Consider the following 27,750-nt stretch of genomic DNA (forward strand, 5'->3'; position numbering starts at 1 on the left):
AGGTGCTGCACAAAGCCAGACTGGAGACACAGTCATGGTTGGGAGGGGATAGTAAGTAGACCTGGCTGTTCCCTGGGGTCTGGAATCCAAGCTGAGTGACGGTTGGATGTCAGGGAGGGACAGGAGTTGAGGCAATGACTCCTATGACCAGTTACACTTGTCCCAGTCTGAGGATGAGCCCTCTCCTTCCCACCCTATCCCCACCCCCAGGTCCCGGCTCTGTGATCTGAGCCCTGGGCTACAACTCTGAGGTGGAGCCTGGAGCCAGGCTTTTGCAGGTCCGGCTCCAGGCAGGAGGCTTCCCCAGTTGGCCTCGCCCCCTGCCTGCTGGCCCCGCCCCCTGCCTTCCTGGAGCTTCTGAGTGCTGCTGAGCTTGCTGTGGTCCTGTTTTTCCTGAGGATCTGAGTTACCTACTGAGACAGATCTATGCGTGAAGGAGACTGAGTTTAGAATAGCCTTGAGTGGATGGAGAGAGCACAGCACCATCTCTCACCCGTCCATTGATTCATTCATTCATTCATTCATTCATCACTCAGATTTACTCTTACTTGCTCAGCCATTCATTCTCACATTTTATTCATTCATGCACTCGTGCACTGCAGTGATTTGCCCGTTCATTCATGCATTTGTTCATTCACTCATTCATGGTCACGCTTACACATTCATTCACTCATTTGCATACTTACTCACTTACTTATTCATTCACGAATATGTTTTGAGCACCTGCCTTGAGGGGCTGAGGTCCCTAGATGCCGGGACAGTGAACAAGCCTGAAGGTCCTGTGTGAGAACAGACAACCAACAAATAAGAAGATATGCAGATGGTTGGTGAGGAAGAGAACGTGAGGGCAGAGTGGAGAGCTGTGCCTTTTCAGCTGACGGATGTGTGGCTGTACAGAGCGATGTTGGGATAGTCTTTAGGAAGATTGGGGCTGGTGCAGGGGCCACACTGACGTCTGGAGAGGAGAGCATTACAGGAAGCAGGAAGAGACAGAGCAAAGACTGGCGTTAGTGGCGCTGAGTGACTGAGGCACCGTGTGGCGGCCGGTGAGGTTGGTGCTGCATGGCGAGGGGGATTGTGAAGTCTGAGGGTGTGAACACCGTGTTTCACACCCAGTGGGGTAGAAGCGTCTGGAGTAGACAGAGTGGAGAGGGATGATGTGTGACAGAGGCTATGCCTGAACTTGACTGTGTCACCATCCTGGCAGGAGAGGTGACATTCTAGACTGAGACACTTCTGGTATCAGGATATTTAAACACAGACCCTGAAGATTTAAGGTCTTGACTCGGGGCAAACATGGCTGGTGGTAAACGGAAAGGTGTCTTTCTGCTGTGGGGCAGTCATGTTTCTCCAGTATTACCTCAATGAGCAGGGCGATCGCGTCTACACGCTGAAGAAATTTGACCCTATGGGACAACAGACTTGCTCTGCCCATCCTGCTCGGTTCTCCCCACATGACAAATACTCAAGACACCGAATCACCATCAAGAAACGCTTCAAGGTGCTCATGACCCAGCAACCGCGTCCTGTCCTCTGAAGGCTCGTTAATCTCTTGTGCTGCTAGTCCCCCGGCTGATTATCAGCAACCAAACGCGCTGTAAGCCTTGAAGCCTTCCCTTGCTGTTTAGAATGCTATCTTACTCACTACGTGAATGAGTCTATATTGATGGGCCTCGCCCGTAAAAGGAACAATTTTTTTTATCATGTTTTGACTTGCTGCCAGATTATTAAAGATACAATGACTTGAAAAAAAAAAAAAAGAATTAAGGTCTCCCAGGGAATCCCACACTGGGAGAAGGGACAGGCTGAAGACTGATACTGGCGGCCAGAGGAGAAACTTGCCTCTCGGGAGGGTATTTCTAAGTCAGGACAAAGATGGGTCAGTGACAGGCAGGGCCACCTCTCTTCCAGCATGGCTGCATTCTGTGTAGGCTTCTTGTCCTTTAAACCCAAACCCAGTCAACTCTTTCTCATCTTTTCACTATTCCTTGTACCTTCTAGGAGCAGGTGACTGAGCTTGTTAGGACCGGTGGAGGCCAGACTAAGACCTTATTCTGGTAACAGCTAAATAGCAGAGAAGTGGTTAGTGAACAATGGATAGGGTTACTGAGGTCGAAGCAGGTCAAACAGGGAACGTGTAGGAAGGGATGCCCTGGTGTGAGGCCCCACAAGTACATCATTGTGGGTAACTGGGGAGGGCTGACAGGTAGACTAGCCAGGAGAGGTTGTGTGATCCCTGGCAGGCCACTTTTCTGTTTCTTCATGGTTTCCCTGTCTGCAGCATGTGTCTGGTAGTGGGAGGGTCTGTTAAATGAGATGCCTCATGAGGACGTTTGGAGCGTGGTTGATGCTTATTCTGAGAGCCCTGGAAGCTCTCGATGGCCCTGTGAACACAGGCAGAGTCGTCATCAACACCAGTGTCAGCATCATCAACACCAGTGTCAGCATCATCAACATCAGCACCACCATCATCAACATCAGCACCACCATCATCAACATCAGTGTCACCATTATCACCGTTGTCACCACTACCACCACCAGTTTGAGTCACGCCATCATCCACACAGCCCTGCTGAGTGGAGCAGAGTAGGCCTGGAGCTTATTATCCCAGAGCGGAGTGGGTGGAGGGCTGAAGGAACTGTTTCATGAGATTTGTAGGTGTGGGCCCTTTCCCACGCTGAGTGGGTGGGTGGTTGAAGGGTGGGCACAGCTGGACCTCATTCCCTAAAGATCCCATTGAGTCCTTGGCTGGTGGCTTTCTGTGTAAGGGACTGGTGACAGTCCAGACCAGACAGGCTGAAATAGGGGGGACTTGGTATCCCTGAATCCAGAATGTGAGCCACAGGTGCAGTTGATCTGGGGGTGCTGGGTGGCTCTGGTGGCAGTATAGGTGCCTCACCTGGAGGAAGGGTAGAATTAGGTGATGAAAGGTGGGGTAGCTTCTGTCATAGCCAGGCTGTGGCTTCTGGGACCTAGGAGTTCTTTGGGTCTAGACCCTGGGGTAGCAGCTGAGATGCCAAAGGACACTTGACGGTGGCTTTCATGATGTTTCTCTGGGTGAACTTTTGTCACAGCCTGACATGTACCCTGTGCCTTGAAGAAAGCTCTCTGGGCTCAGATGTTGGGTTCTTGGCTCCCAGAAACTTTCCCACAATGACTCAGAGACAGAGATTGATTGGCAGTTCTGTTTGGGTTCTTCCCCGTTGGTGCCTACTTCAGGTGTGTCTGCTGTCCAGCCTGTGGAGGTCTTCCAGGGGCACCCTCCCCCCCACCATGCACACAAAAGAAAGCCCACAGTTTCTACTTTTCTTTGCCTGGATTAAAAAAAAAATGACATCCCTAATTTTTGAAAACAAAGAAAATAAACCACAGCCGTGTTTCCTGTCCCCAGCATCTGGTGGCCACTTGTCATCTGTGTTTGGGGGAAGAGATGTGTTTTGATTATTCTTCAAAATTGGGTTGTAGAAATGTACCATCAGGTGATGATGCCCTTGCTGGGTCTTTCTCATTTTTAAAACATTTTGCAAGTAGCTCTCCTCAGGAGATTCCAGATCTGCCTGTAGGATTCCTTATAGTTACACATTTTACAATTTGCTTTCCTTTGAGGTAGAGTGTCTAGCCCAGGCTGGCTTCAAGCTTGCTCTGTGTATGGACCTTGAACACCCGACACTTCTGCTGCGTCTGCTTGCTTTAGGCAGGCACCCTTTTCACTGAGGCAAATCCTCAGCCCCACCCCCTTTATAAGAAGGTTAGTCTTTCCCTGTTTGTGTCAGTTTTTTTGAGACAGCATTTCTCTGTGTAGCCCCGGGTGGCTTGAAACTTGCTCTGTAGACCAGGCTGGCCTCAAACTTACAGATCCACCCGACTCTGCCTCTCAAATGCTGAGTTTAAAGGAGTGCCCGCCCGCCGTACCCCCTCTCCTCTGTCCTGTGCCGGGGGCGCACCCCCCAGTCGCCGCAGTTTGTTCTCTTGTATAAATTTGTAATCTGGAGCAGCAGGAAGAGGAGGCGGCTAGACGGGCAAGGCCTGTGGGTTGCAGCAATGGCTGCCAGCTGCCCTCGGGCACCCATTTCAGTACTTGGATTCCCTTTGCATCCCCTGCTTTATTTTCAGGCTTTTTTCATGTGTGTATATGTCTGCACAAGCACGAGTGTGCACATACACATGTATGTGTATGCACGCAGAGGCCAGAGGGTGAAGCTGGTGTCTTTTTTAGGTGTTTTCATTTTATGTTTTGGAGACAGGGTTTTCTCCCTCAACCCTGAGCTTATCAGTTCAGTTGGGCTGGCTGACCAGGGAGCCCCGGGATCCTCCGGCTTCTACTTCCCCAGGCTGGGATTACAGATGTGTACTGTATACACTGTGCTTGTCTTTTTAACACGGTCTTAGGATCTGAACTCAGGTCCTGATGTGTGCATGGCACATCACCTGAGCTATGAACTGTCTCCCCCCACAAACACCTCCTCTTTTGAAAAAGAAAAATTGTGTGTGTGTGAGAGAGAGAGATAATGTTTGTGTGTGTGTGTTTGGGTGTGTGTGTGTGTATACAGGCATGTGCGTGTCAGAAAATGTTTCAGGAGTCAGTTTTCTCCTTCCATTTCTGTGGGATTGAATTCAGGCTGTCAGGGTTGGCAGCAAGTGCCTTTACCTGCTGAGCCATCTCACCGGCCCTTTAGAAACTTGTGAACTAAAAATCATTACAAAGTGTGGACCAAAATCCTAGGACACACAGAACTGGTTTTCACTGGATTGGCAGACTGATAATGTTCACAAGGTTCCGAATAGCAGGGGGTGGGGCTTAGGAGCGGATAGGAACACGGGGGTCTGTCTCCAGGGTGAACGGGAAGGAAGAATGTGCTTAGACTCCTCAAATGGTGGCACTGCCATCCGTCACTATGGTGAGGAAGGAGGCCATGGGAACGGTCTTCTGCCAGCCCTGTGCATCTTTTCCTGTGCTTTTCTGGACCCCAGTGAGGCCTCAAAGGCCATCTGCATCCAGTCCTCAGTTAACTGCTGAGGCCTAAGTTGTCTGTGTGGGAGAGGGGTTAGGAAGGGTCAGGGTCAGTGGCCTGCTTTTCTGCCCCCTCACCTGTTTCCCTCCCTGCCCCATCTTCCTCTTCTCCCCTCCTTCATACCTCCCTCCCTTCCTCCCCAGCCCCACCTCTCTGCCATCATTTGTCATACTTTGGGCCCCAGGTACTGAGGGCTTTGTAGGAGGAACCTGATTCCAGGGTCCTTAGAATATAGTTTTGAGTGGCCATCGCTCATTGGTCCTTGCAAAGGGCCCAATCTCTGACCCTGCCTCCTCTAGTGTGGCCCCAGGCCCCTCCCACGGGGAGTGTTTTGCAAGCCTCTGTTCCTGGGTCCCACCTGGTCCCTCCCTGCTGCCCCTTCCTCTGCTTGGAGCAGTCCTGTCCCCAGGGCCCCTGAGTCCCAGCTGCCGCAGCTCCCACCACCTGCCCTCTCCAGCCTCTGTCCTCAGAAAGCTTCATCTTTCCTGTTCTTAATCCTTGACTGACTCCTGCCTTCTCTGCTGATGCATTAGATCTGAAACGTCCGAGGAAGGGCTGGGGAGATGGCACACGGGTCAAAGCACTTGCTGTGCAAGTGTGAGGACCTTCGTTCAAAGCCCAAGGACCCAGTGCCAGATGCATGAGTGTTTGTAATTGCAGCACTCCCACTGGGGGATGGGAGGCAGAAGCAGGAGAATCTCTGGGACTGGGGTGGGAGTGGGGCAGCAAACCTGGCATCCACAATAGCAGAACAGCAAAGAGGCCTGCCTCAAACAGAGTAGGGAGTGAGGACTCACACTTGAGGTTGTGTACATACACACACACAAATACACATACACACGCACACACACGCACTCGCGCATGCGCATGTGCACGTAGTTCATTGTCCAGTGAGGAGAAGGAGTTGGTTGTTGAGCTTGAAGACCAGCAATAAAAGCTGAGGGAAGCCAGCCAAGAGAATGAATTCTTGGCTGAAGGGAGGGAGCCTTAGAAGTCTGAGCCAAATGACCTGACCTGTGTTCCCTGAAGGACTGGGTGATGGTGGTGAGCTTGCTGGTGGAAGCCAAGCCTTGCACCACCAAGTGGGGCACCTCGAAGCCAGGTTCTTGGGCAGAGTAGACAGCAGTGCAGTTTTTATGAATGAGTCTAGTGGAGCTTTGCCTGGTATTGTCACCCCGACACAGGGAGAGGGACAGGGTCAGCATGCTCCTGCCTTCTGCCTTCAGCTGGCCGGTTGTGGGAGGCCCTGGGTGAGGAGTTGATTGACAGGCAAAGCAGTTATCACTTTTTAGAAGTATGAACTCCGCTGAGATGAATCTATATATCATAACATCTAAGTGTGTGCACCGAATGGCGTTGCCAGCACCGTGGCGGCTGCAGGCAGGGAGAGCCAACTCCACTCAGCCAAGGCTGGGAATGGGTGGCTGAGAGGCCAGGTAGTGAAGAGAAATGAATGCTTCATGGCACCATCCATCCACAGTCAGACTCTTTGGTGGATTCCCACTGCCTGAGGGAAGTCAGGGCTTTGTCCTAGGGGCAAGGGCTTCTAGGGAGGGAGGGCTTGAGGTCTGGGTGGATGAAGGCCCAGGGAGGCCTTCACCTTGAGGAGGAAAGCCAAAGGCCTGAGAGCAGCTGGTTCTCTGGCTGTCATCAACGGTGTTTAGGAGTTTCAGTGCTGATTAGTGTCCCTTGGGAATGCACGATCTCTCTGATAACTTTGCATGAGTGCTAGAGGCACCGTAATGTGCAATTGCCCTTCACAGTGCCTTGATGAGAGTTATTTCATGAAGGCCTTTTCTTTTTATCATATCCGTCCGTTCGTTGTCCGTCCATCCATCCATCTCTATCTAGATGTGTGTGTGTGTGTCTTTCTATCCATCTCTATCTATCTAGATTGTGTGTGTGTGTGTGTGTGTGTCTGTCTGTCTGTCTGTCTGTCATCATTGGCTTGTGTGTAGGAAGGTCAGAGAGCAGCTTCCACCACTGTGTCCAGGGATCAAACTCAGGTTGTGGGTTTGGCAGCAAGCATCTTCCCGCTCTGGGCCATGTCACTAGCCCCTGGTGAGGGCTCTGATGGTGAGGTGTCTTTATTTTTTTTCCTTAACAAGAGCAGAAAATGCTCTTAACTGCTGAGCCATCTGTTCGTCCCTCACAACTTCTTTTGGAAGCGGTCTGTAGAAGGTTGGGAAGCCAGACTCACGGGATAGAAGCATCCTCCGCTGGGTACGTCATGGCACCCGCTCTTCAGTCCCACACCACCGCTGCCCCTGAGTTCTTCCCTCCCCCCCCCCCCCTGTCAAGCTCATTTGTGGAGGACACAGGTTTGCAGAAGGCAGTGGCTAGTGACATCGCTTCCTTTCTGCTGTGGTATCTTCAAGGTAACCAGGCTCAGCTGGCTTCTCTAGCAAATGTGATTTTGATTCACTGAAAGCTCTTGGAATTCCGTCAGCTGGAAGGGGTGCTGGTGCAGGCAAGCGACGAGTTCTCAAGCTGGCGTTTTTTCGTCATGGCAGTTCGTGGGCAGCCCATTCATGCGGATGTTTTCCACAGACCTGCTGGGAAAGTGGACCAGTGCAGATTTTATTGGCGGCACCTTGCAGAAACTTGATCCTCAGCTCTGCTGAAGGGATCTGTGAATTCAGCTGCCACTTGTATCCTGTGCAGAGCCATTGACTCCTAAAGTGTTTTTACAGCACGTCCCCGTCACCCTTATTAATGCAGGAACAAGCTGATAAGTTCTGGAATTTCAGAAGCCACCGGGTAGGTATGGCTTATGTTTGATAAAGTGTGGGCAGTTTTCACAGTGCCATCCAGGGCTTTTACAGAGCTCCAGCTGGTGCCTGTGAGGTGGACTCTGTGGTGAGTGCCAGCAATTGTCTTTCCAGTCACATGCCTGCTCCAGACAGCTCACTGAGGATTGAGTTTGTCACTCTGGAGGAAGGTCTGTGTCAGCTAGAGCCTTTGCTCCAGAGAGTGACTGAGCTCCTGGAGTTTCTTTTATTCTTGGATGAAGTGTGTTTTTCAAAGTGAGGCAGCATGGGAAGGGATGGACTGGTCCATGGAAGAACAACATGGCAGCCATGTTGCAACAGCCCAGAACATACGAACAGGCTTGATTCATCTCTCTCTTAACTCCCTTTCCCCCCCTCCCTCTCTCTGCCTTGTTTTGAGACAAGGTCTTGGGTAGGTCCTATGATGGCCTCAGACCTGCCTTTTAGCCAGTTTCAGCATCCTTTCCTCTCTGGCCTGCTCCTCCCTGCACAGGTAACTCATCCCACACCCTTGCTCACAGCAGGGATTAGAAGTCATTCTGGCTGCTTTCTCCCCAGCACCTGTGCCCCCGGCGCCCCCCCCCACACACACACGCTAGACCCCTCTCTTGCCCAGACACCTCCGCCTTTGCACCTTCCCTAGACCTTGTTTAACAAGAATGCATTGGCCTTGTGTCATCTTCTGTGCCTTTGGCACTCCCTGTCTCCACGAGACCTCTGCTGCTTTTTGCCCTGACCCCAGGCTACCCCAGGGCTCTTGGGCTTGCTCAGGGTTTCTCTTCTCCTTTCCCTTCTGTGTTTGTCAGGCACACCTGGAGCTTTCCCTGCCCTAGTGCAGTACCAGCTCATCCCCGAGGTACTTAGCAACCAAGGTCAAGGCGACCTGTGTGCTTGTGGCTTACTGGATGCCCCTGCATAGAGGGCCCCATACACTCACTTCATCCTCCCTTAAAGAAGTATCTCCATATTTAGAAAAGCTCAGAGTGAGGTATTTTAAACAGATTTAACATTTAGAATTTGCAAATAGTAAAGATGTTTTTTTTTGGGGGGGGGTTAAAGTGTGTGTGTACATGCACGTTACATCACATGTGTGGAGTTACTTCCCTCAGCCGTCCACGTACAGAGCTACTCTGTCCTCCACAGACCTTCTGTTGCCTCTGAGGAGCCACGCCCTCGGGTCTGTTACCACCCCCACAGCCACTCACTCGTCTATTTCCTGTGGCCCATAGTTTTGTCTTTTCTAGAACATATGTGCCTCACTGTAGACAATGTTGTGGGGACATAAAGGAGCCTGCTCCCTGCACACGGGGGGACACTCATGCTTTCCGGGTCTCAGCAGGAAGCCCTTGGGCTTCAGCCGGGGTCTCCATGTGTCAAGTGTGTTCCTGTTAGAGACCACAACATTCCGTGGTTCAACATTCATCCGAGGATACAGAGCCTCTCCATCATTGGCTGACCCAGACATCCACTGTTAAGTGTGTATGCATGGCTTACATGTGAACACGAATTCTCATCTATCCAGAATCAACACCAGGAGTGGTGTTGTTGGGCTGTGTGGGCTCTGTGTGTTTAGCAGCATGTGAAGCTGCAGGCCACTTTGCAAAGGTACCGGGTCACTTAGTAAATTTCTCACCTGCAGGATCTGAGAGATTGGTGGCGCACACCCTTGACCACACTGGGTATTGTCGATTTGCCTTCTAAGCCACTCTGGCAGACACGTAGAAGTGCCAGGCTGTGGTTTTCCTCAGCCTCTCCCCCACGGATGGTATTGAGAAGCTTTTCCTGTGCCTGCCTTCCACACACATATCTTCTTTGCACAGCCTTGTGTGTTCAGGGTTGACTTTTTATGATTTTCATGTTTTTGTTTATGTAGTGGAACCCTGCTATACACAGCCATTGCTGTCTTGAGACCAGAGTAGCTGGGGCTGGTGAGCTGGCCCAGTGGGCAGAGGTGCTTGTCTCTAAGCCTCATGACTTTAGTTCAAGCCCCCAACTTCTGCAAGCTGTCCCCTGAGCTCCACAGGTGCACCACTGCAGGCATGCTCCTTCCAAATAAAACTAATCAGTAAGATAAAAAAAAGCTACATTAGCTGTGACTCCTCTGCCATCATGAGGTCAGAGAGGGTCCTCAGATTCTGGCCGTGGTTCCCTCCCCCACTTCTCCTGCGAGTGATCTTGGGGTGCCACAACGCATAGAGATGACACAGTGGTGGGGATGGGGACTCCTGTGGTCCGGTTTCTGCGAGTCACCATGCAGGCTGGAGCGCGGGTTTTGTATCCTGTGGCTGCTCAGGGGTCACCCGTACTTTTGGAGGGAACTCTGATAAAGTCATTGGTTCACCAAGCTAGGCTTGGGAAGGGAGGGGTTTCTTGAGTCTGCGGCTGCCTGTCTGTAGTGATAAGACATTTCTGTGTGAATCTCCAGGAGGAGTCACATGAGAAACTAGTTTAAGTGTTGCTTTGCTTGGTTCCGTTGTTGGGTTAAGGTTATAGTCTGGACACACACCCCTTGCCAGAATGTCATGTATGCATATTGCCCCAAGTCCTAGCTTGTCTGTCCATTGTCTTACTGGGCCTTTTGCAGAATTGAACATATCTTCTGTGCTGATTTAGCGCTTGTCTTCCTCTGTGCTTTTGAGCGTCACTTATAAGTGATGTTGATGTCACTTTGCTTAACCTCAAGCCACAAAGATAATTTTCCCTTTGTTTTCTCCCTCAAGTTTTGTAGTTTTGAAATTTGCATTTAAATATGTGATTTTGTGTGTGTGTGTGTAGTGTGTGTATGTATTATGTGCCGTGTGTATGTGTGTATAGTGGGCGTGTGGCATGCATACACATGTGTGCTGTATGTTACATGTATGTGTACACATCTGTGCACTGTATGTTACATGTATGTGTATACATGTGTGCTGTATGTACATGTATGTGAGGACATGCCTCCCTGTGTGCTGTCTTTCGAGGCCAGAGGTCAACTTTGACTATCGTAGTTTATGTCTAGGGCGCTAAGTGTTTACTCCCAGGCCTGGCTTTTTACCTGAGTGCTGTGGATCTGAACTTGGGCCCTCACGCTTGTGTAGGAATTGCTTTACTCACTGAGTCATGCCCTTCGCCTGCGTGATCCGTCTAGAGTTTTGTTTTGTGTGAATCGTGTCTTTGCAGGGGGCTCATTACTCTGTACTTTGTGTCTGTTTGCCGGGGTACTGTTGGCTGAAGATTGCCTTTCTCTGCTGGCTTCCCTTTGCATCGTTTGCCTTAGCTGCATCCTGCTCTCGTGAGAGGTGTTCACAGACCTACGCCCTTCCCCTCGCACCAGGCGCCAGCATAATTATTATGACTTCGCAGTCATTCTGAAGATTGGGCTGTGGGAGTCCCAATGTTCTTTCTCAAAACCATTTCAGCTTTTCTGGTTTCTTTGCCTTCTTCTCTTAGGCATTTTTATAACATTAGCCAACAAGGGGGTTGTAGTTGGAAAATCCTCCCAAGAAGCTTCGTGTTTGACTTCTCCAGTGAAAGCCCAGCTGCCTGTCTGCACTTTTGCCCGGTGATGGATTAGAGATCGGTGGCTGCCCTTTCAGATCAGTGTTTGCTGTCCCCCTGGTCCTCCTTCTTGACCTTAGCCTGGCTGGCCTCTTCTATCTACATGTGGCTTCTACAGGCATTGGTGTCTAAGCCCTGGGACTCTTCGGGTGCCTGGCTGTGGGGTCTGGAATGCAGATAGCCAAGAAGAAGAAGAAGGGGAAGAGGAGGATGATGGGAGCTAACAATGTCAGACAGGACTCATTAGTGGCCTTGTATAGTCCTTGGTAGGTGACCTCTCTGAGAGCACTACAGTTACCATGTCTGTAGTTTGGAGGGTGTGTGGTATCAGAGTCCAGTCTGAGGCACGTTTCAGTCTGTTGGTGGAGACAGGCCCCCTGTCAGCAAATGCTTGCACAAGATCCATTTGGCTGCTAGCATGCTTGGAAGAGGTCTGAGCAAGGGGACACTGGCAGCTCCCATCCTCCTCCTCTTCCTCTTCTTCTTCCTCTCGGCTGTCTGCATTCCAGACCCCACAGCCAGAGTCACTCAAAGAGTCTCAGGACTCAGCTGGTACCACTGGGAGTTGTTGGAGGGAATGAAATGAGCTCTGGACTCTCAGAATCCAGTCTGTGCTTGCCAGTGTTCTTTTTATGTACTACTAGGGATATTACACATGTCTCTGTGTTGGAGGCGTTGGTCTCCATTCTAGAGACGAGGCTGGGGCATTAGAGACGTCAGGTGGATCATGCAGGCCCATGGTGCACAGCTTTGAGATGAGGCAGGTCTCAGGCTCTGTGCCCTGTACTTCAGGACCCGCTAGGCTTATAAGGCCCCTGTGGGTCATTTTGCCTTAGAGTTGAGTCTGTGAACCCCTTCCCGTGCCCTCCAAAAGCCACATGTGGCCTCTGGGCCCCCAGCTGCAGTTGCCATGGAGTCCAGCTGTCGTCCCATCACACTGTTGCTAGGCAGGTGTCTGGTTGCCAGGTGCCACCTCTTTGGACCTCTTGACTGACAGAAAGCCTGTATGGGCTGCTGCGGAGTAGAGCCCACATGAGGCCCACATGGCTGTCTTAGAAGATTCTGTAGCCAGAGAAGCTTTTGGGTGGTGGAGTCTGAGCAGCCCTGAGCTTGGGCTCTAAATGATCCAGCTCCAGCACCCCTCACTAGACGCCGTGACTCCAGGCTAAACAGGTCTCAAGTCTTCATTTTCATTGATGGAGACAGCAAAGTCTGGTGATGTGAGAGAGGGAGGGCTGTGTCCATGGTTACTGCCAGGGGACCAGTGCCGCTGCCCAAGGTGGGGGTGTGCTTTGCCTTGTACGCTGAGGGCTCTGGGGAGGCTTGGGGGGTGTCTTTCCTTGCTGGGGGCCTTTCCATGGCACTTGGTGTATAGCCCTCCTTTCTTAAGGCTGTTTGGCCTGCTTAGAATAGACTTCTCTTTCCTTCCCATGTGGTCAGGCGTCTGCTCATCCCTCAACTGCATTCCTGATGCCCTCTGCTGCCCCTTGGTTCTGCTTTCCAGACTTGCTCATGCACAGAGCAGGCGCTTGCCACAGAGCCCCTGCACCCGCTCTCTAACTGCTGGGCCTGGGCTCCCCACTGCTGCCCTGGGGTTTCTTCCCTTCTTTGGTCTCCTTGTCTGAGGTCCTTCCTGGCCATAGCACTGAGTGCCTCCCCTCCCCATTCTGCTCTTGTCTCTCTTCTGCTCTGTACCGGCCCATAGAGTGGAGGGTTTGCATCTTGCTCAAGTTCTGTCCCCAGGGCTGAGACCACAGTGCCACCTTCTTGGTTAGTAGCAGGAGGTGCATACTTGCTTTGAGTCCTAGTCTGATCTCATGGAAAATGCCAGCAGGGCAGCCTGGTCTGGGACTTGGGCTGGCCTGTTGTGTTAGCCGTTGGCTAAACCACTCCTGGCTCTCTAGCTTTCCACGTGAAGCTGGCATGGGAAGAGGTGACACTGGCCAAAATGCCCTTTGTCTTGGGCAGGAGCTAAGGCAGAGAGCTAGCAGCTCAGCGTCCCTTAGCGTAAAAGAGACAGCTCCGGGATTCGAACCTAGTTCTGTGCTGTGCTGTGCAGAACTGCGAACCCTGGAAGCCACCTGCCCTTGTTTGTGGGCCTCATTCATAGTGCATAGAGCATGGGGAGTGGCCCGATGGGGAAGGCAGAGGACACCCCCAAATAGCAGCCATCACCCTGCCCCTCCACTACGTGCCCAGCCTACCGCTTGGTGTCTTGGCTTCAGCTGCCAGCTGGTTCTTCCACATAGCCTGCCTTGAAGGTACCTGCTGGGTCCCTTTGCTCAGACCTCTTCCAAGCATGCTTGCAGCCAAATCAGTTTTGTGCATTTGCTGACAGGGGACCTGTCTCCACCACTAGACTGAAAATGCCTCAGATTGGACGTTCATACCACACACCCTCCAAACCACAGCCTGCCCTGTTCTTGTAAAAGTGACTCTGGCCTAGGAGGCCAGAGGCCAGCCTTCGTCTTCCTCTCCTACTTAGTAAATCACAGGGACTCTGCCTTCCGGATACTAGAACCTATTGTTCAGTCTATTGCCTCCTGCTTCCTCTCAGTCTTTCCTCCACAATCAGCCTGGTCCCTCGCCTGCCTAGAACTCTCTGTGACTCCCACCGTCCTCAGAGGAGAATCAGAGACCCTTGGCCCCCAGGGTGCTGCACGCTGGGCTCCTGCTGGTCTCTGGATTCATTTTCTCTTCCTGTTGTTCTTGCTCCTGTGATTCAGCCTCTCTGCACACGAGTGGGTTGCTGTCGCCTCGGTGACTTTGCACGTGCAGCTTGTTTTGTGTCAAGAACAGTTTCCCTAGATTCCCACAGCTCATCTTCAGCTTCTTTTAGGTGTCAGCTTGGACGTTCCTGGTTTTGTTTCTTGTTCCTGCTTAGCCACATCATGCCTGTGGAGGAGTTAGCCAGTGCAAGAAGCCCTGTGATGTGAGGGGCTATCCTCTACAGAAGCCCTGCAATGCGTGCCTGCCAGGTTATATTTCTGGGTGTGCTCACATAGGGTGGGGAGAGAGAGAGAGAGAGAGAGAGAGAGAGAGAGGGAGAGAGAGAGAGAGAGAGAGAGAGAGAGAGAGAGAGAGAGAGAGAGAGAGGGAGTGAGCGAGCATGAAGGCTTCAGAGGTGTTGGTAGCCATTGTTGGAGGGAAGCAAGCGACACACATTAACAGTGTTTTTGTTCTGCGGGTTTTGTCTCATGCAAGGCTGTCACAGAGGAGCCTGGTTATACTCACTAACTGTAAAGCAAATGTTTGTGGATATGTGTGGTGAGTGGGAGACATATTTTAACCAGGGATCCCTAGCTTTCACCAACACTGGTCTCACTCTGCAGAGTCCCCATCTTGCCTTCAACTCTCTGGCACCCCATCCTTTTCCTTGTTTGCTTCAGACTCTAAGAGCAGACAGACTTCCTGTTCTCCTTCTTCACAGAGGTGACCCATGAGGAAGGTGGCTTATCTCTCAACAAAAGGCACTAAGGCAGAGTCCCAATGAGGGCCAGCTCCAGGCATGGCCTCAGCCTACATCAGTGTATGGGAGCAGGCTGGTGATGCAGGAACCAGTCCCTTCTCTTAAAGCCTCTCCATACAAGTGAGTGCTTGCGCCTAGTTGCTTAGTGCTGCATGGGAGTTGTATGCACCTCAGTGAGGATCAAGAACATCTTCATCAGTCAGAGGCCAGGAAGCTTGCCAGGCCCAGAGAGAGGCCATGGCCAAGCCATGTTCAAGGAACCAAGGCAACAGGTCTTGAATAAAGATTATAGCAGTATCCGTGTTGTGCAGATGGGGAAACCAAGTCTCAGAGAGAAAGAGTGGGTCACTCCAAATCACTAGCCTTCTATGGATCTTGGAATTGATGCTGTGTATGAGGGAGGTGGGCCCAGGGTGGGCCGGCCTTCCTTCCTTCCTTCCTTCCTTCCTTCCTTCCTTCCTTCCTCCCTCCCTCCCTCCCTCCCTTCCTTCCTTCCTTTCTCTTATTCATGTACCCATCCTTTATCCACCCATCCATCCACCCATCCATCCATCCATCCATCCATCCATCCATCCATCTGTCCATCCATCATCCGTTCCCTCCAACGCATCTGCCTATCCTTTCATCCATCTACTTATCTGTCTATCCTTCTACCCATCCTTCATCCATCCTTCTACCCTTCCATCTAATCATCCGTCCGTCCGTCCATCTGTCCATCCACCCATCTACCCATCCATCCATCCATCATCCATCCATCCGTCCGTCCATCCTCCGTCCATCCACCCATCCTATCCCACTCACCCACTCATCAACTCATTGAAATATATTCTGCCAAGTGTTGACTGCCAGTTGTCAATCAAAATGTGAGTGAGGAGAGAGTGAACCTGGGCCTTCCTGTGGCTCCCGAAGGGCTGGGCTGGGGCCGTGGCCCTTTACTGATCAAGGGCAGCTGTGGCAGTGTGCTAAGCATGTATGCAGGATGTGGGAGTTGAGGAAGCCATCCCTGTCCAGAGCTGTACTAGGAGAAGTGGGTGACCTACTAAGGGAGAACAGGGTTGCTGCAGCCAGAGAGGGTGTGCTGCAGGCCTTGGAGGGACAGCTGGGCCTGCGGCCTCCAGGAAAAAATGCTGCTGTGCACTGCGCATCTCCATGGGTGAGCACTAAGAGTGGGTTCCTTGGCCTTGCTGGCCACTGTTGTTTACTTATTTTTTTGAGACAGGTTTTTTTCTGGATAGCCTAAACTGTCCTGAAACTCGCTCTGTAGACCAGGCTGGACTCAGAACTCACAGAGATCTGCCTGCCTCTGCCTTGTGAGCACTGGGATTAAAGACACACACCACTCTATTTCAAGGTCATTTCCTTCATCCCATAGCTTGGAAGCTCACAGTCAGCGGCTTCACTGGCCCAGGGCTGGTGGTCTCCCCTAGAGCTCTATGCTGTGTACAATCTCTGAGCCCCCTGATCTTCCCTGAAAGGTGGCCTTCTCTTTGCCTGGTTGAGGAAGATGAGGTTGATATAGACTCTGGGGATAAAGAACCCGTTACAGAGCCTGGGGGAATGACTTTTATGCCATTACCATCAGGAGTCAGGGGTGGGAAGTGAGTGACAGTGGGACCAAGACTGGGCCAGAGTAGATGCTGGAGAAGGTCACTCTCTGGATGCTGGATAGCCCAGAGGTTAGAACTCAGCTAAGTCCACTTGGCAGGATGCTTCAGCCGATGGAAACCTCAGTCTTCTTTTCTGTACAGTGGGGTGAGGCTGGCAGACCGAGGCAACGTCAGGCAACTGCGGGCAGCTTTGCTCACACCCTGAGCTGCAGCAGAGCGATCCCATCAGTCTGTTCTAAAGACCTGCTCTGCGTCTGGGAGCTTCTGCTGCCTCGGAATCCCTTCCCCAGGGTCACAGCTGCTGCAGTCAAAAGCAAACAGGGAAACCTCCAGCCGCGTGGGCACCACCCCCCTCCTGTCCTGTTTGGAGCCACACTGCTGTCATCCTCTGTCTTGAGCACTGTTTCCTGGTTCTCAACAGTCCCCTGTAGATAAAGTCAGGCTGGACTAAAGCCTGTCCAGGGACAATTGTTTGGGGAGATGGGGAAAAAAAAGCTAACCCTTGGACCTGTGTGTGTGGGGGCTCACAGAGCAATTGTCTCAGATGTCAAGTGTCAGCGCCATTGAGAGCAGCAATTCCATTGTCCCAAATTGCAGAAGGAGTGGGACCCAGGAGGCCACCTGCCCCGCCCTGGGCTCTGGGGCCCTGGAGTGGCTGGCCCTGCTTTGTCCTCGCATTCCGGCAGGAAATGCCACCTAAAACAGGCCTGTTCCCAGACATTGCTGGCGTGTGAGTGTGACACTTTTGCTCCTAGCCACCTGCCACTTGGGCTTCTGTGGCGTGTAGGAGTCTCTCAGGGTGCTTTTGTCCGTTCTGTCTCTCTGGGCAGCGGGCCTTGGTTTTGTTTTTGACAGCGTGTGGCTATTTTCTGCATGTAATGGTCCCCTGGAGTTGAGGGAAGTGTGCTACCCGTGGGTTCGAGCAGTCAGAGTTTGGTCGTCACCACTTCTGCCAGATGCAAGGATATTTTGTCACTGGAAAAGAAGTCACGGGAGCCATTCTGTGTCCCTATTTCTCAAAGGAGGGAGCTGAGACAGAGAGTTGTTCCTTGTTCCCATTCCTCAGGGAAGGGAGGCAAGGCCCAGAAAGGCTGCTGGGATACACAGCAGGCTGGGGGACAGCTAGCACTTGAACCCCAGATGTCCATTCTAATGGCAGCTTGGTCTGCAGGCTGTGGCTGACCCTAGGCAGATACCTAGGCAATATCTGGAGGCAGATCTGGTTGTCTGCCTAGAGAGAGGAAGTCAGGGAAGCTACCAGACGGCCTCCATAGCGGAGATCTGTCCACCTGCATATCATGCCCCGCACGTGGGTTCCACCATGTCTGTTTAGAAATTTCAGGCGATCACATGTCACGAACCTGTGGTAGAGAACCCCAGTCTTAATCTAACTGCGGTCACCCTGTTGTTCACAGGAAAAAAGGAACCGAAGGGCTCGAAGGAAGAGGGAGGAGCTGGGGTCTGAGTAGGAGGGACTCAGAGTAGCTTATAGATCTAGGGGATAAGAATGAGGAGACTCAGCAAGAAAAGGTCTGTGCTCCATTAGTGATGTCTGGATTTCTATTAGCTGTGCCTTTATGTAGGAGAGGGTCTCACATTCAAGTCTACACCACAGTCAGGCAAGGGGAGGCAGCAGTGAATGCGTCACACGGGAAAACTAAGGATGCTTGCCCTGGGGGAAGGTGGTAGCTGCACAGACTCCAGCTACTCAAAGCCCATGTGCCCATTATCCAAAAAAGAAGCCAGGGTTGGGGCTTTCATATTCAAACTTAGGCACAAAGCCTTCTGCAGGCTCAACTAAAGAGAGCGTGAGTTGCCATCGAGTCGCCTAGGATGGCTTCGTATCCACTGAGTGGGCCTTAGCAGGGGATGGGTGGGTGGGGCTCCTCCAGGAGAGGTTGCTTCCCCTCTGTGGCCTCCCCTCCCCCACTGTTGTGTGGCTCACAGCAGGTTGTAGCAACTTGGGTTTTGCTCTAAGTTCCTCTTTGGTGGGTCCCAGGGTGGGTGTCCTTCATCAGGGTCTGGAAGGGAGATGGGGTAAAGGGTATCGGGGTTAGATGATCATCTGGTGGGCCTGACATGTGTACAGAGGAGGGCTTCACCCCAGGCTCTGGCACTCCACAACACCCTAAATGGGCAAACGGATAAAATGATAGGCAAACACAGGTAGTGTCCCTGGGTGTAACTGCCCACCAGCACAGCTGTGAAGGAAGTGGAGCGGCGGGTGTTTCAGACTGGACGGGCTAGAAAACCCTAGGGCCTCTGCCCCAGAATGCCCTTTCCTCCAGATACTTGCAAGCTCCCTATCTGCTCAAACACCAGCCCCTCAGACAGCCTGTCTCTCATCTGAGCAACTGTCGGCTCCCACAGCCAGCCCACTGGTTCCAGGAAGTCTTGGTAGTGAGCGGGTCACCTTTACTAAAAAGACAGCACTGAGTCAGAGGTGCTGGGTGCTTCCCAAGGCCGGGGGTGGGGACAATCTGCTTGGCATGGGTAGGGGGTGTAGGGTGTGGCAGGTGGCTTTGTTGTTGATGACAGGCCATACTGTCCTCTGTCACTGCAGGGAACTCAGGGAGATACAGGTATCTAAGTTCAGGGTGGAAAACACAGACTTCAAAAGGTACTGCTAATCCGGGCTGGTCATCCCTGCTATTTGAGAGGCTGGGGCAGGAGAATTGCAAGTTCTAAGCCTGTGTGGCCTACGGAGTGAGTTCAAGGCTAGCCTAGACAACTTGATGAAACCTTGCTGTATCAGTTACTTAACTGTTGCTATGGAAGCAGACCTTGATAACAGAAACCATAAGGAAGGGAAGGTTTACTCTGGCTCACAACTCCAGGGTATAGTCAGTCATGGTGGAGAAGGCATGGCAGCAGAGACATGAGGCAGCCACTCACGTTGCATCTGTTATCAGGACACTTGGAGAGGAACACTGCCCTCAGCAGGCTTTCTCCTTTGTATGCTGTCTGAGACCCCAGCCCATGGTATGGTGCCTGCCCCTCACATGCAGGATGGGTCTTCCCACCTCACCCCAACCTAACACAATCCCTCACTGGGCGTGCTTAGTGACTTGTCTCCTGAGGTGACTCTAGATCTTGTCAAGCTGACAATGATAGTATAGTAGCCATTCCATTGCCACAAGACGAGAACTGAGTGGAGAGTCTGGGAAGCAGCTCCGTGGTCGAACGCTGGTCTAGCGTGTTGAGGTCCTGGGCTGAGTCTCCAGCACCGCAAACAAGCCTAACCCCACACAAGTACAAACTTGGGATGGGAGGCCTGTGGCCATGCTGGTGGTGTGGTCACGCTGGTGGGTCACGCTGGTGTCTAGCTTTTCAATGGTGGCTGACAGATGCCCTAAGCTTTCTCAGGAAGCACGGTGCCTGGAGTCTGTGGACACCCAGCTCCCATTTCCCATGGGCCCCTGTAATCTGCAGATGGGTGTGTGACGGGGCTAGACTCTCTCCTATTGTCTCTCCTATTTTATGTGCCTCCACCACTCCTGTGTGTCACGCGACGGCCTCTGACGCGCTCCCTGAAGCCAGAGCACTCATTCTTTCCCTGATTCGTAGAGTAGGAAACTGAAACCTGGGGTGGGGGGTGAGTCACTGCTCACCCCTCTTCTCTCTCATGTCAGTGGCAGAGCTAGACCTTTACAGCCTGCTCTGCACTGCTCAGCATTTGTTCCTGGCCCTGCCAGGCCCCTTTCGTGCATGTGTGAGACCCAGGTAGTTTATTGAGCCAAAACTGAGATGCGACCCGTGTGCCCCCCCCCGGCCCCACCCCGACCCTGGTCATTGCCCTGCCTTAAGGGATCATCAGCAGTTCTTTCCGTGTCCTTAAATGGACATCCGTGTCATGAAGTTGTCATTGCGTGGCTGTCCTGGGCCGGGGTGAGGGAAGGAGGTGTCGCCATCCCATGAGTGATGAGGCAGTATGTCATTTGTGGAAGTAAGATCTTTGTGCTATGCTCGAGGTTCCTGATCCTCTTAGGGTCCAAACCAGGTTTTTGAGCCAGTGGTATGTATTGTAGGACTGGGGTCTTTGCAGGGCTCACTGGGTGTTTATGGGAACCTCCTCATGTCTGGCTGTGGGGATCTGCTGGGGACAGGCTCTGGCAGCCCCTCTGCTGTCTTACAGGGCTGGTTTGTTATTGTTAAAGGCATGTTCTATTCTGACTTTGTTGCCAGGGTGCCTTTGGTCCGTGATCCTTTGCTTCCTTGGACCCTTGACCAGCAGATCACAGTAGGGACTGAGTCCCATGGGCATCTCGCTTCCTTTGTACTTGGTGTGATCTGGAGGTGCCCCCACCATCCCTCTCAGGTTTCACCATATGTCGAGTGAGGTCACCCCAGCTGAGGTGTGGGTGTCCTTGGGGACCGAAGTCCCTGTCCCCCAGCAGCTCAAGTTGCCATTGTCTCTCCAGGAATGAGTGCAGGGCTCTACTCTGTTCTGCATCTCCAGGGAGAGCTGTGTCCTCCCCGGGCTGCGACTATGGTTCCAGACAGATGGCGTGGGTCCCCAGGCAGCTGCTGGCTGCTTTGAAAGCCAGGGCCATCTGTGGCCCACAGCTACTCACTTGAGATGCACATTTGGGCTGAGTTCTCCACATCAGGCCAGACCACCACATCCTAGCCCTGTGGCTCTAAGTGAACGTTTCACAGCTGGGCACCCTCAGTTCCCCTGGTCTGTAAAATGGGCACACAGGAGAGGGCCTCCCTCCTGGAACCCTAGGGTTCAGAGACATGTTGCTCTTGATGGCACATCCCTGCAATCCCAGCTGCTTAGGAGGCTGAGGCAGGAGGATCGTTTGAACCCAGGAATTTGAAGTCAACCCATGTGACAAAGAAAGACTCAAGACTTGCTCTCAAAAGCAAAAATAAATCAGAATAAACCAAAACCTTGCTGTCTGGCCGTAGGGTTCCAGGTATGATACTCAGTAAAGTTCCCAGGCTGTTCCCTCCTTTCTCACCCTCCCTCCCAGTCCTCCTCCTTGCCTGGAGTTTCCTCAGGCCACACCATGGGCTAGGTACAATGCAGGCAGAGACAGCCATGAGTGAGCCTGTGCCCTGTGTCTCCCTTAAGTGAAGGGGGCGGGGGTGTACACAGCCTCAGACACCAGCAGTCCTGTTGGAGGGCATGTTGCAGAATATACCCCTGCTGGGTGGAGTGACAGCACTCTTTATTGTGTGTTCAGGGAAGACGTCTCTGAGGGTTGTCTTCCTTCCACTTGACCATGTTGGGAATCTTAAAGGCAGGACACATCAGACAGTGAGTGCCAAGGCTCTGGGGAAGACGGCCTTGAAGGAAGCTATGAAGCTGGGGCTGAGTGGTTGGCGTGGGGGGGGGGGGCAGAAGAATCTCATTTTCCCAGGGTCACGTGGACAGGTCAGGCTTCTGTCTGGGTCATGATGGGTGCCTCCTCTGAGAAAGCCCCTTTTGGCCCTGCAGCTGTGGCAGACATCTATCTTCCTGCTGGGTACAGCTCTGGAGACCTTGAAGACACATGGACTGTGTGTCCCAACAGTCCATGGGGGCCGCTGTCCCGGTTCAGATTTTTGCTTTGTGGTTTTTGGGTTGGGTGAGATGTTGGCTCTTTGTCCCTGGGGCTCAGTTTACCTCATCTGTAGAATGGACAGACAGAAAGGCCTCCCTTGTAATCTGAGGCATTGGTGTGTGAACCATTGAGAGCCTATGGGCCTTCTCCTCAGTGTGGAGCCCCACTGCTTGAGCTTGGCTCCGTCAACATGTAGATTTCCCTGCTGGTCATTAGTCAGGATTCTGTGTCCCTAATCTTTGTCTAACCAGTTCACCCTGGAGCAGGTTGCACACCTGAGTCGGGCAGCTTCTCTGTCCCCGAGGGGACTCACACACTAGAGCCTGGCAGATGGAGCCGCTCTCCCAGCAGAACCTCAGGGATGTGCTCACGGAGGCCTTGTTGACATGGGGACACTTGACCTTGGTACAGTATTGGTGGTATGGCAGTCACTCATGCTTGTGATTAGACCAGGAGGGGAGCATCAGGGGTCCCCAATAAGCATACATGACTCATTCAGAGAAGTGGCCTCCCTAGGAGTAGCCATGCCAGAAAGCTCTGGAGTGTGTGAAGAGACAGCTGTTTGCGTTGTGGAACAAGTCACCTTGTGGAGCCACCGGTACCTCATGCCATGTGGGGCGGTGGCCCCTTACCTTACATTTGTCTGTGGCCCAGCTCCTGCCAGCTAAGGCTGACACCTGTTCCCAGTCCGCCTGCACACCGAGGAGGCCTCAGAGCCCAGAGATGTCACCTGGCATTGCTTGTAGGTGCATATGAGCATGGACAGGGTAGAAGCCTCTGTGGGATTGGAGAGCGTGGTGTCCGTGTGACGGGTGCACCTAGCGGCACCTGCTAGGTGCTCACTTCTGCAGCAGGTCCGTCCTTTGCTGCTTTGGAGTTTTATGTTCACGCAGTAACGTGGCTAACACAGGCTCATCCCTGTGCATGCTCAGACCAGGATGTATATTGTCCCCAGTGCCCCAGGTCCCTAAGTACAGCTGCTCAGCCTGTTCCACCACTCCTGGCTCCGTGGTTGGCTAGAGTTCGCCCAAGCTGTGTAGTGATGAACCAAGCATTTCCTGTATCCTTGCCGTATGTCATAATTGCTGTTGTTATTGGGATGGAGGAAGGGAGCTAGATGGATGCTGAGGGACCGGGTGGTCCAGCAGTGGACAGGACCCTGGGGAGCCACAGGGAACATCTTAGGATGGTGTCTTGTTTCAGGGAAGTCCCTAAGATGTGAACTGCTGTCATCTTAAGTGTTCCACTGCCAGCAGGCCTTGGGCAGAGTCACTTAGAGGGTCCCTCAGCAGCCCCACCAGTACAGACGATAGTGGCACCGCCTGCAGGGTGGCGGCTGTGGGGCTGCTGTGCTGTGCCCAGAACCCCTGCTGGCACATTCTTTCCGGGTCACGAGCTGTTCTTGGTGCCCATTGCTCGTCTTGTTGGCTTGTGTGCACATCCTCTGTGGGTGGCCCGAGCCTCCCATTGTCCCAGCACAATAGCAGTAGCCCAGCTCGTGTGAAGAAACCAGGACAGGAAGCTCCATCTAGGTCAGCCCAGTGGTACTCGAGCTTCCTGCCCGCCCGCCTGGGCGCCTGCGCTGGGCGGGCCTACCTTTGTCTGCCTGTCTGGGTGGCTGGAGACGGGCTCCAGGCCTAGCTGCTGCATCCTCTAGGAAACTTTGCCCCTAACCATTACTACTGTGTCCTTTCAGAAAGCACGTTCAGCTGTTGGGGGGGGGTTGAGGTGAGGCTCCTGCCCTGTGTCAGGCCCCTCATGCCTTCGTTTGCCTTCCGAGTGTCTACCATGGACGAGGAGGCTCTGCTCTTGGTCATTAGGCTCCAACTATGTGAAGAGATGTGAAGTCCCTGCTTACTGACTTACTGTCACTTTATCCTGTTACATCAACAACACACACACCAACATACACACGCATGCACGCACACCAACACACACCTACACACTGATACTAACACTCACACACAAATGTGCACACATATGCACACACACTGATACACACAGATACATACACATGCTAACACAGACACACACACAGTGATATATAACACACACACACACACACAGATATATACACATATATACACACCACACACATAAATACCCACTACCCACACACTCACACACATACACACTGATACACACACACAGACACAGACACACATATACGTGTACACACACATACACACAGCAAACACGTACTGATACACACACACCCTCACACACACAACAAACACATACTGATACACACCCCCCCTCACACACACAACAAACACATACTGATACACACACACCCTCACACATAGACACACACTGATATACAGCACACATACACATACACACACACACTCATACACCAACAAACACACTGATACATTCACATGCATACACACAGATACACATATACTCAAACACACTCTGATCCCCATATTTGGGGAGAATAACCTAAGATTCAGAGAAGCTGATTCGCTTTCCTGAGGTCACACAGGAGGATGAAGGAGGAGCTGTGGTTTAAACCAATACCCAGTGGTTTCCAAACCTGACTTCTGTAGAGATTGAGATTCCTGGCCTCACTCCCGTTTTATCGTAGCTGGTTTGACTCTTAAGTGTATGTTGTTTGAGCTCATTTTTAAAAAAATAATTCAAATGGGAGGTAATGATCTCAGGGGCAGGGAGGGCTTCTCGGAAGAGGTGAGTAGTGCTTAAGGCCTGATAAATAAGATGGAACTGGCTCAGGGCAGAATCAAAGGGAAAGCATGTCAGCAGGAAGAGCGTATGCAAAGGTCCTGGAGCAGGCTTGAGAGTGTGGCTCCAGTGTGGGAGGATGGAGTGCCATGGAAGATCTGGACTTTAAAACAAACAGACAGACAGACAGGCAGGCAGGCAAGCAGACAGACAGACAGACAGACAGACAAGGGCATTAGATGCTTTCCTTCTTGCTGAGGCACAAGATTCGACCAGTGTAACTTCAGACAGGAGGAGTTTGCTTTGGTTCACAGTTCAAGGGTGTGGCTTGTGTGTGTGTGTTTGTGTGTGTGTTTGTGGCATGGCAGGAGGAGTCTGTGCAGCTCATGGGTGGGTAGGGTGGGGGTGGAGAAGTCACTCTGCGCCTGATATGAGGAAGCAGAGAGAGAGGACACTGGTGCTCAGCTGGCTTTCTGCTTGTTACTCAGTCTGGCACCGCCTGTGGATGGTGTCACTCACACTGAGCCACCTGTGTGAATGTGGCTCCTTGGTGATTTTACTTAGGTCAAGATCTTTTTTTTTTTTTTAAATCAAATTTTATTTACATTGGTGCTTTGCCTTCAATGTATGTCTGTGTGAGGGTGTCAGATCCCCTAGAACTGGACTTGCAGACTGTGAACTGCTGTGGGGGTGCTAGGATTTGAACCCGGGCCCTCTGGAAGAACAACCAGTGCTTTTAACCACTGAGCCATCTCTCCAGGCCCTCAAGTCAAGATCTTAAGCTTCATAGTAGGAATCATGGAAAATTTAGCTGAGCACTGACTGGTTTAGTCTGAGCATCTTAAGGGATTTTAAGGGGTGAAGAAGCTGAACCCCAAGGAGGCAGTAGTGTTGTTGACTGGGCAGGCTGGGACTCTGAGAGACCATGGGGAGCTAGGACTGAGAACAGCGTGGTAGGATGGGGTGCATGTGGGCCTGGTCAATGGGGTTTCTTGATGTCTGCCTGGGTGCCAGGTGGACCAGTAAACCAGGCTCACCAGTAAAGAGATGGCATTTAAAGGCCATCACTACCCATGGTCACCCAGGGGCTTGTAGGTGGAGACAAGGGGGTTTGACCATATGCACCAGCCCATGCTGCTGCATGAAGGCCCTGTTTATTTGGGGACACTGTGGGTGTCAGTCCAGGTGACAGAAAGGATCTGACAGCAGACTTGAAGGGCCACCAACCCCTCTGCCACCTGCTTCTGCCTCCCCTGTAACAGCACACTCCCTGCTGTCTCCCTGAGATGTCTTCTAAGACAGGCATGGTAGGATGGGACACACACTGAACTAACCCAAGGCAGGGAGACCCCACTCTCATCCGCCTCAGTCCCCTTGGGTCCTTGCTGTAACCACATTCAAGACAGCTTGATAACTGATTGGTCCCCTGGGCTGGGACAACCCCGTGGACTCATTTTCTCAAGGTGACCACTGCCCAGCTAACCTAAGCCAGAAGTCTCTGTGGGTCTCGAGACTTGCCTCAGTTCCCCTTAGGTGCCGGCTTAGGTCCCCCTCTTTCCCTCCATGTCCTTTGCATCCTTAGCCACCTCTGCGATTTCCACAGTAGCTCCTCCTCTGCCCGCTCTGCGCGCTCTGCCCGCTCTGCCTGCTCTGCCCGCTCTGCCCGCTCTGCCCGCTCTGCCCGCTCTGCCCGCTCTGCCCGCTCTGCCCGCTCTGCCTCACCCAAGCTCCCAGCCACCATCACCTCTCAGTACATTGCACTTCCTCACTATTAAGCTGGACCCCTGACATCTACTCTCTCCTAATAACAGGGTCTCCTTCTAGCACTCTGATGGACACATCTATAATCCCAGCCCCAGGGATGTGGAGGCAGGACTGAGTTTTAGGCCAGCCAAAGTATAAGGAAGGACGGAAGGGAGGGAGGAAGGAATAGGGAATTGGGAGATATGTGAATACTCCTAATTTTGATTTTTCTCAAAAAGGAGGGGTGGCCTTGAGACGCAGTCCAGAGGTAGGGTGCCTGTCTAGCATGCACAAGGGTCTGGAATTTCATCCCAGAAACCCACAAAACCTGTCATTCCATCCGGTGACATTGGCTGGCCATCTTCTTACCTGGCCGCATGTTCGAGAAGGGGGCAGGCAAGTGTCCCTGCACCCGGGTGAGTGCTCAGGTGGCATGGAGGGTCCCGTGTGCTGCTCTTCTAATGGGTGAAGAGATGGTGCGAACAGTTGTGTGTGCACACGAATGCACTGTGCGTGTGCCGTCTGTGGTACCAGGAGCTGAGGCTCTCATGGGGACAGTGCGGGCTTCAGTGGGTAGGGCTGGGGTATAGAAGAGATGAGTCGTATTCTTGACATTTTATGGATTTTTCTTTTGAGTCACATAAATGTCTTAAAGCTTAAAAGGGAAACACCAGGGAAAGGTGGTTATTGTTGCCTGGTTTGACAGGTATTTGAGTGAGGAAGCGAGTCTGAGTGTGTCTCTTTGGGCTGTACATTCCTGGGGGGCTGGGGCTCCGCACTGTTATCGACACGCAGGGTCAGGCATTGTAGATATTGTAGATACTTGGTAAGCCTTTGGCTGAGCAAGCAGTTGGGGGTGGGCAGCCCAGGAAAGTAGCCTGCCAGCAGGGGAGCTTTTGAGTCTTTGCCTCTGTACCTGGACTGTGCAACCGCTCAGGTCCTGACCAGCATCTGAATCCATGCCCTGCTGGCAGGGGCATCCAGGATGGGAGATGTGGCCACTCATCTCTGCTTGCTTCTGTTTTCATAGGCCTTCCTACAGCGGATCCGGCAGAATGTGGCCGACTCTGTGGAGAAGGGTCTCACGGAAGAGAATGTCAAGGTGAGGACTTTCATTGTTGCTGCTGCTGCTGCTGCTGGCCCTGCTTCTTCTAGGTGGCTCTGAACTCACTCCTCAGCACTGCCTGCCTCTGGTCCCCAGCCGTCTCTCAGCAGCCCTGGCACTGCCTGCATCCACCGGGAGGGAGGAAGGGAGGCTGCGCCCCGGCCCTATTCTCTAGTTCAGACTCAGTGTGGCCATTTGTCCTTCTCTCTTCCTCCTGCCCAGCTTGGTGCCTCTGTCCTGGGAGCCTGATGTCCCCTGCTGCCCTCATA

The 27,750-nt window shown here is 52.5% G+C and overlaps 1 protein-coding gene and 1 pseudogene across 1 annotated transcript in view; both read left to right on the forward strand.

The window, feature by feature from the left end:
* Prex1 (phosphatidylinositol-3,4,5-trisphosphate dependent Rac exchange factor 1) overlaps positions 1–27,750 on the forward strand; it is a 146,182-nt gene that overhangs the window by 37,413 nt on the left and 81,019 nt on the right. The window contains exon 2 of the mRNA XM_028769517.1: positions 27,407–27,478. Within this exon, the coding sequence (XP_028625350.1) occupies positions 27,407–27,478 (72 nt within the window). The remainder of the gene's footprint in view (positions 1–27,406; positions 27,479–27,750) is intronic.
* LOC114622941 lies at positions 1,341–1,567 on the forward strand (annotated as a pseudogene).

The sequence above is a fragment of the Grammomys surdaster genome, unplaced genomic scaffold (genome assembly GCF_004785775.1).
Source record: "Grammomys surdaster isolate TR1022 unplaced genomic scaffold, NIH_TR_1.0 193, whole genome shotgun sequence".
NCBI classification, from domain to species: domain Eukaryota; kingdom Metazoa; phylum Chordata; class Mammalia; order Rodentia; family Muridae; genus Grammomys; species Grammomys surdaster.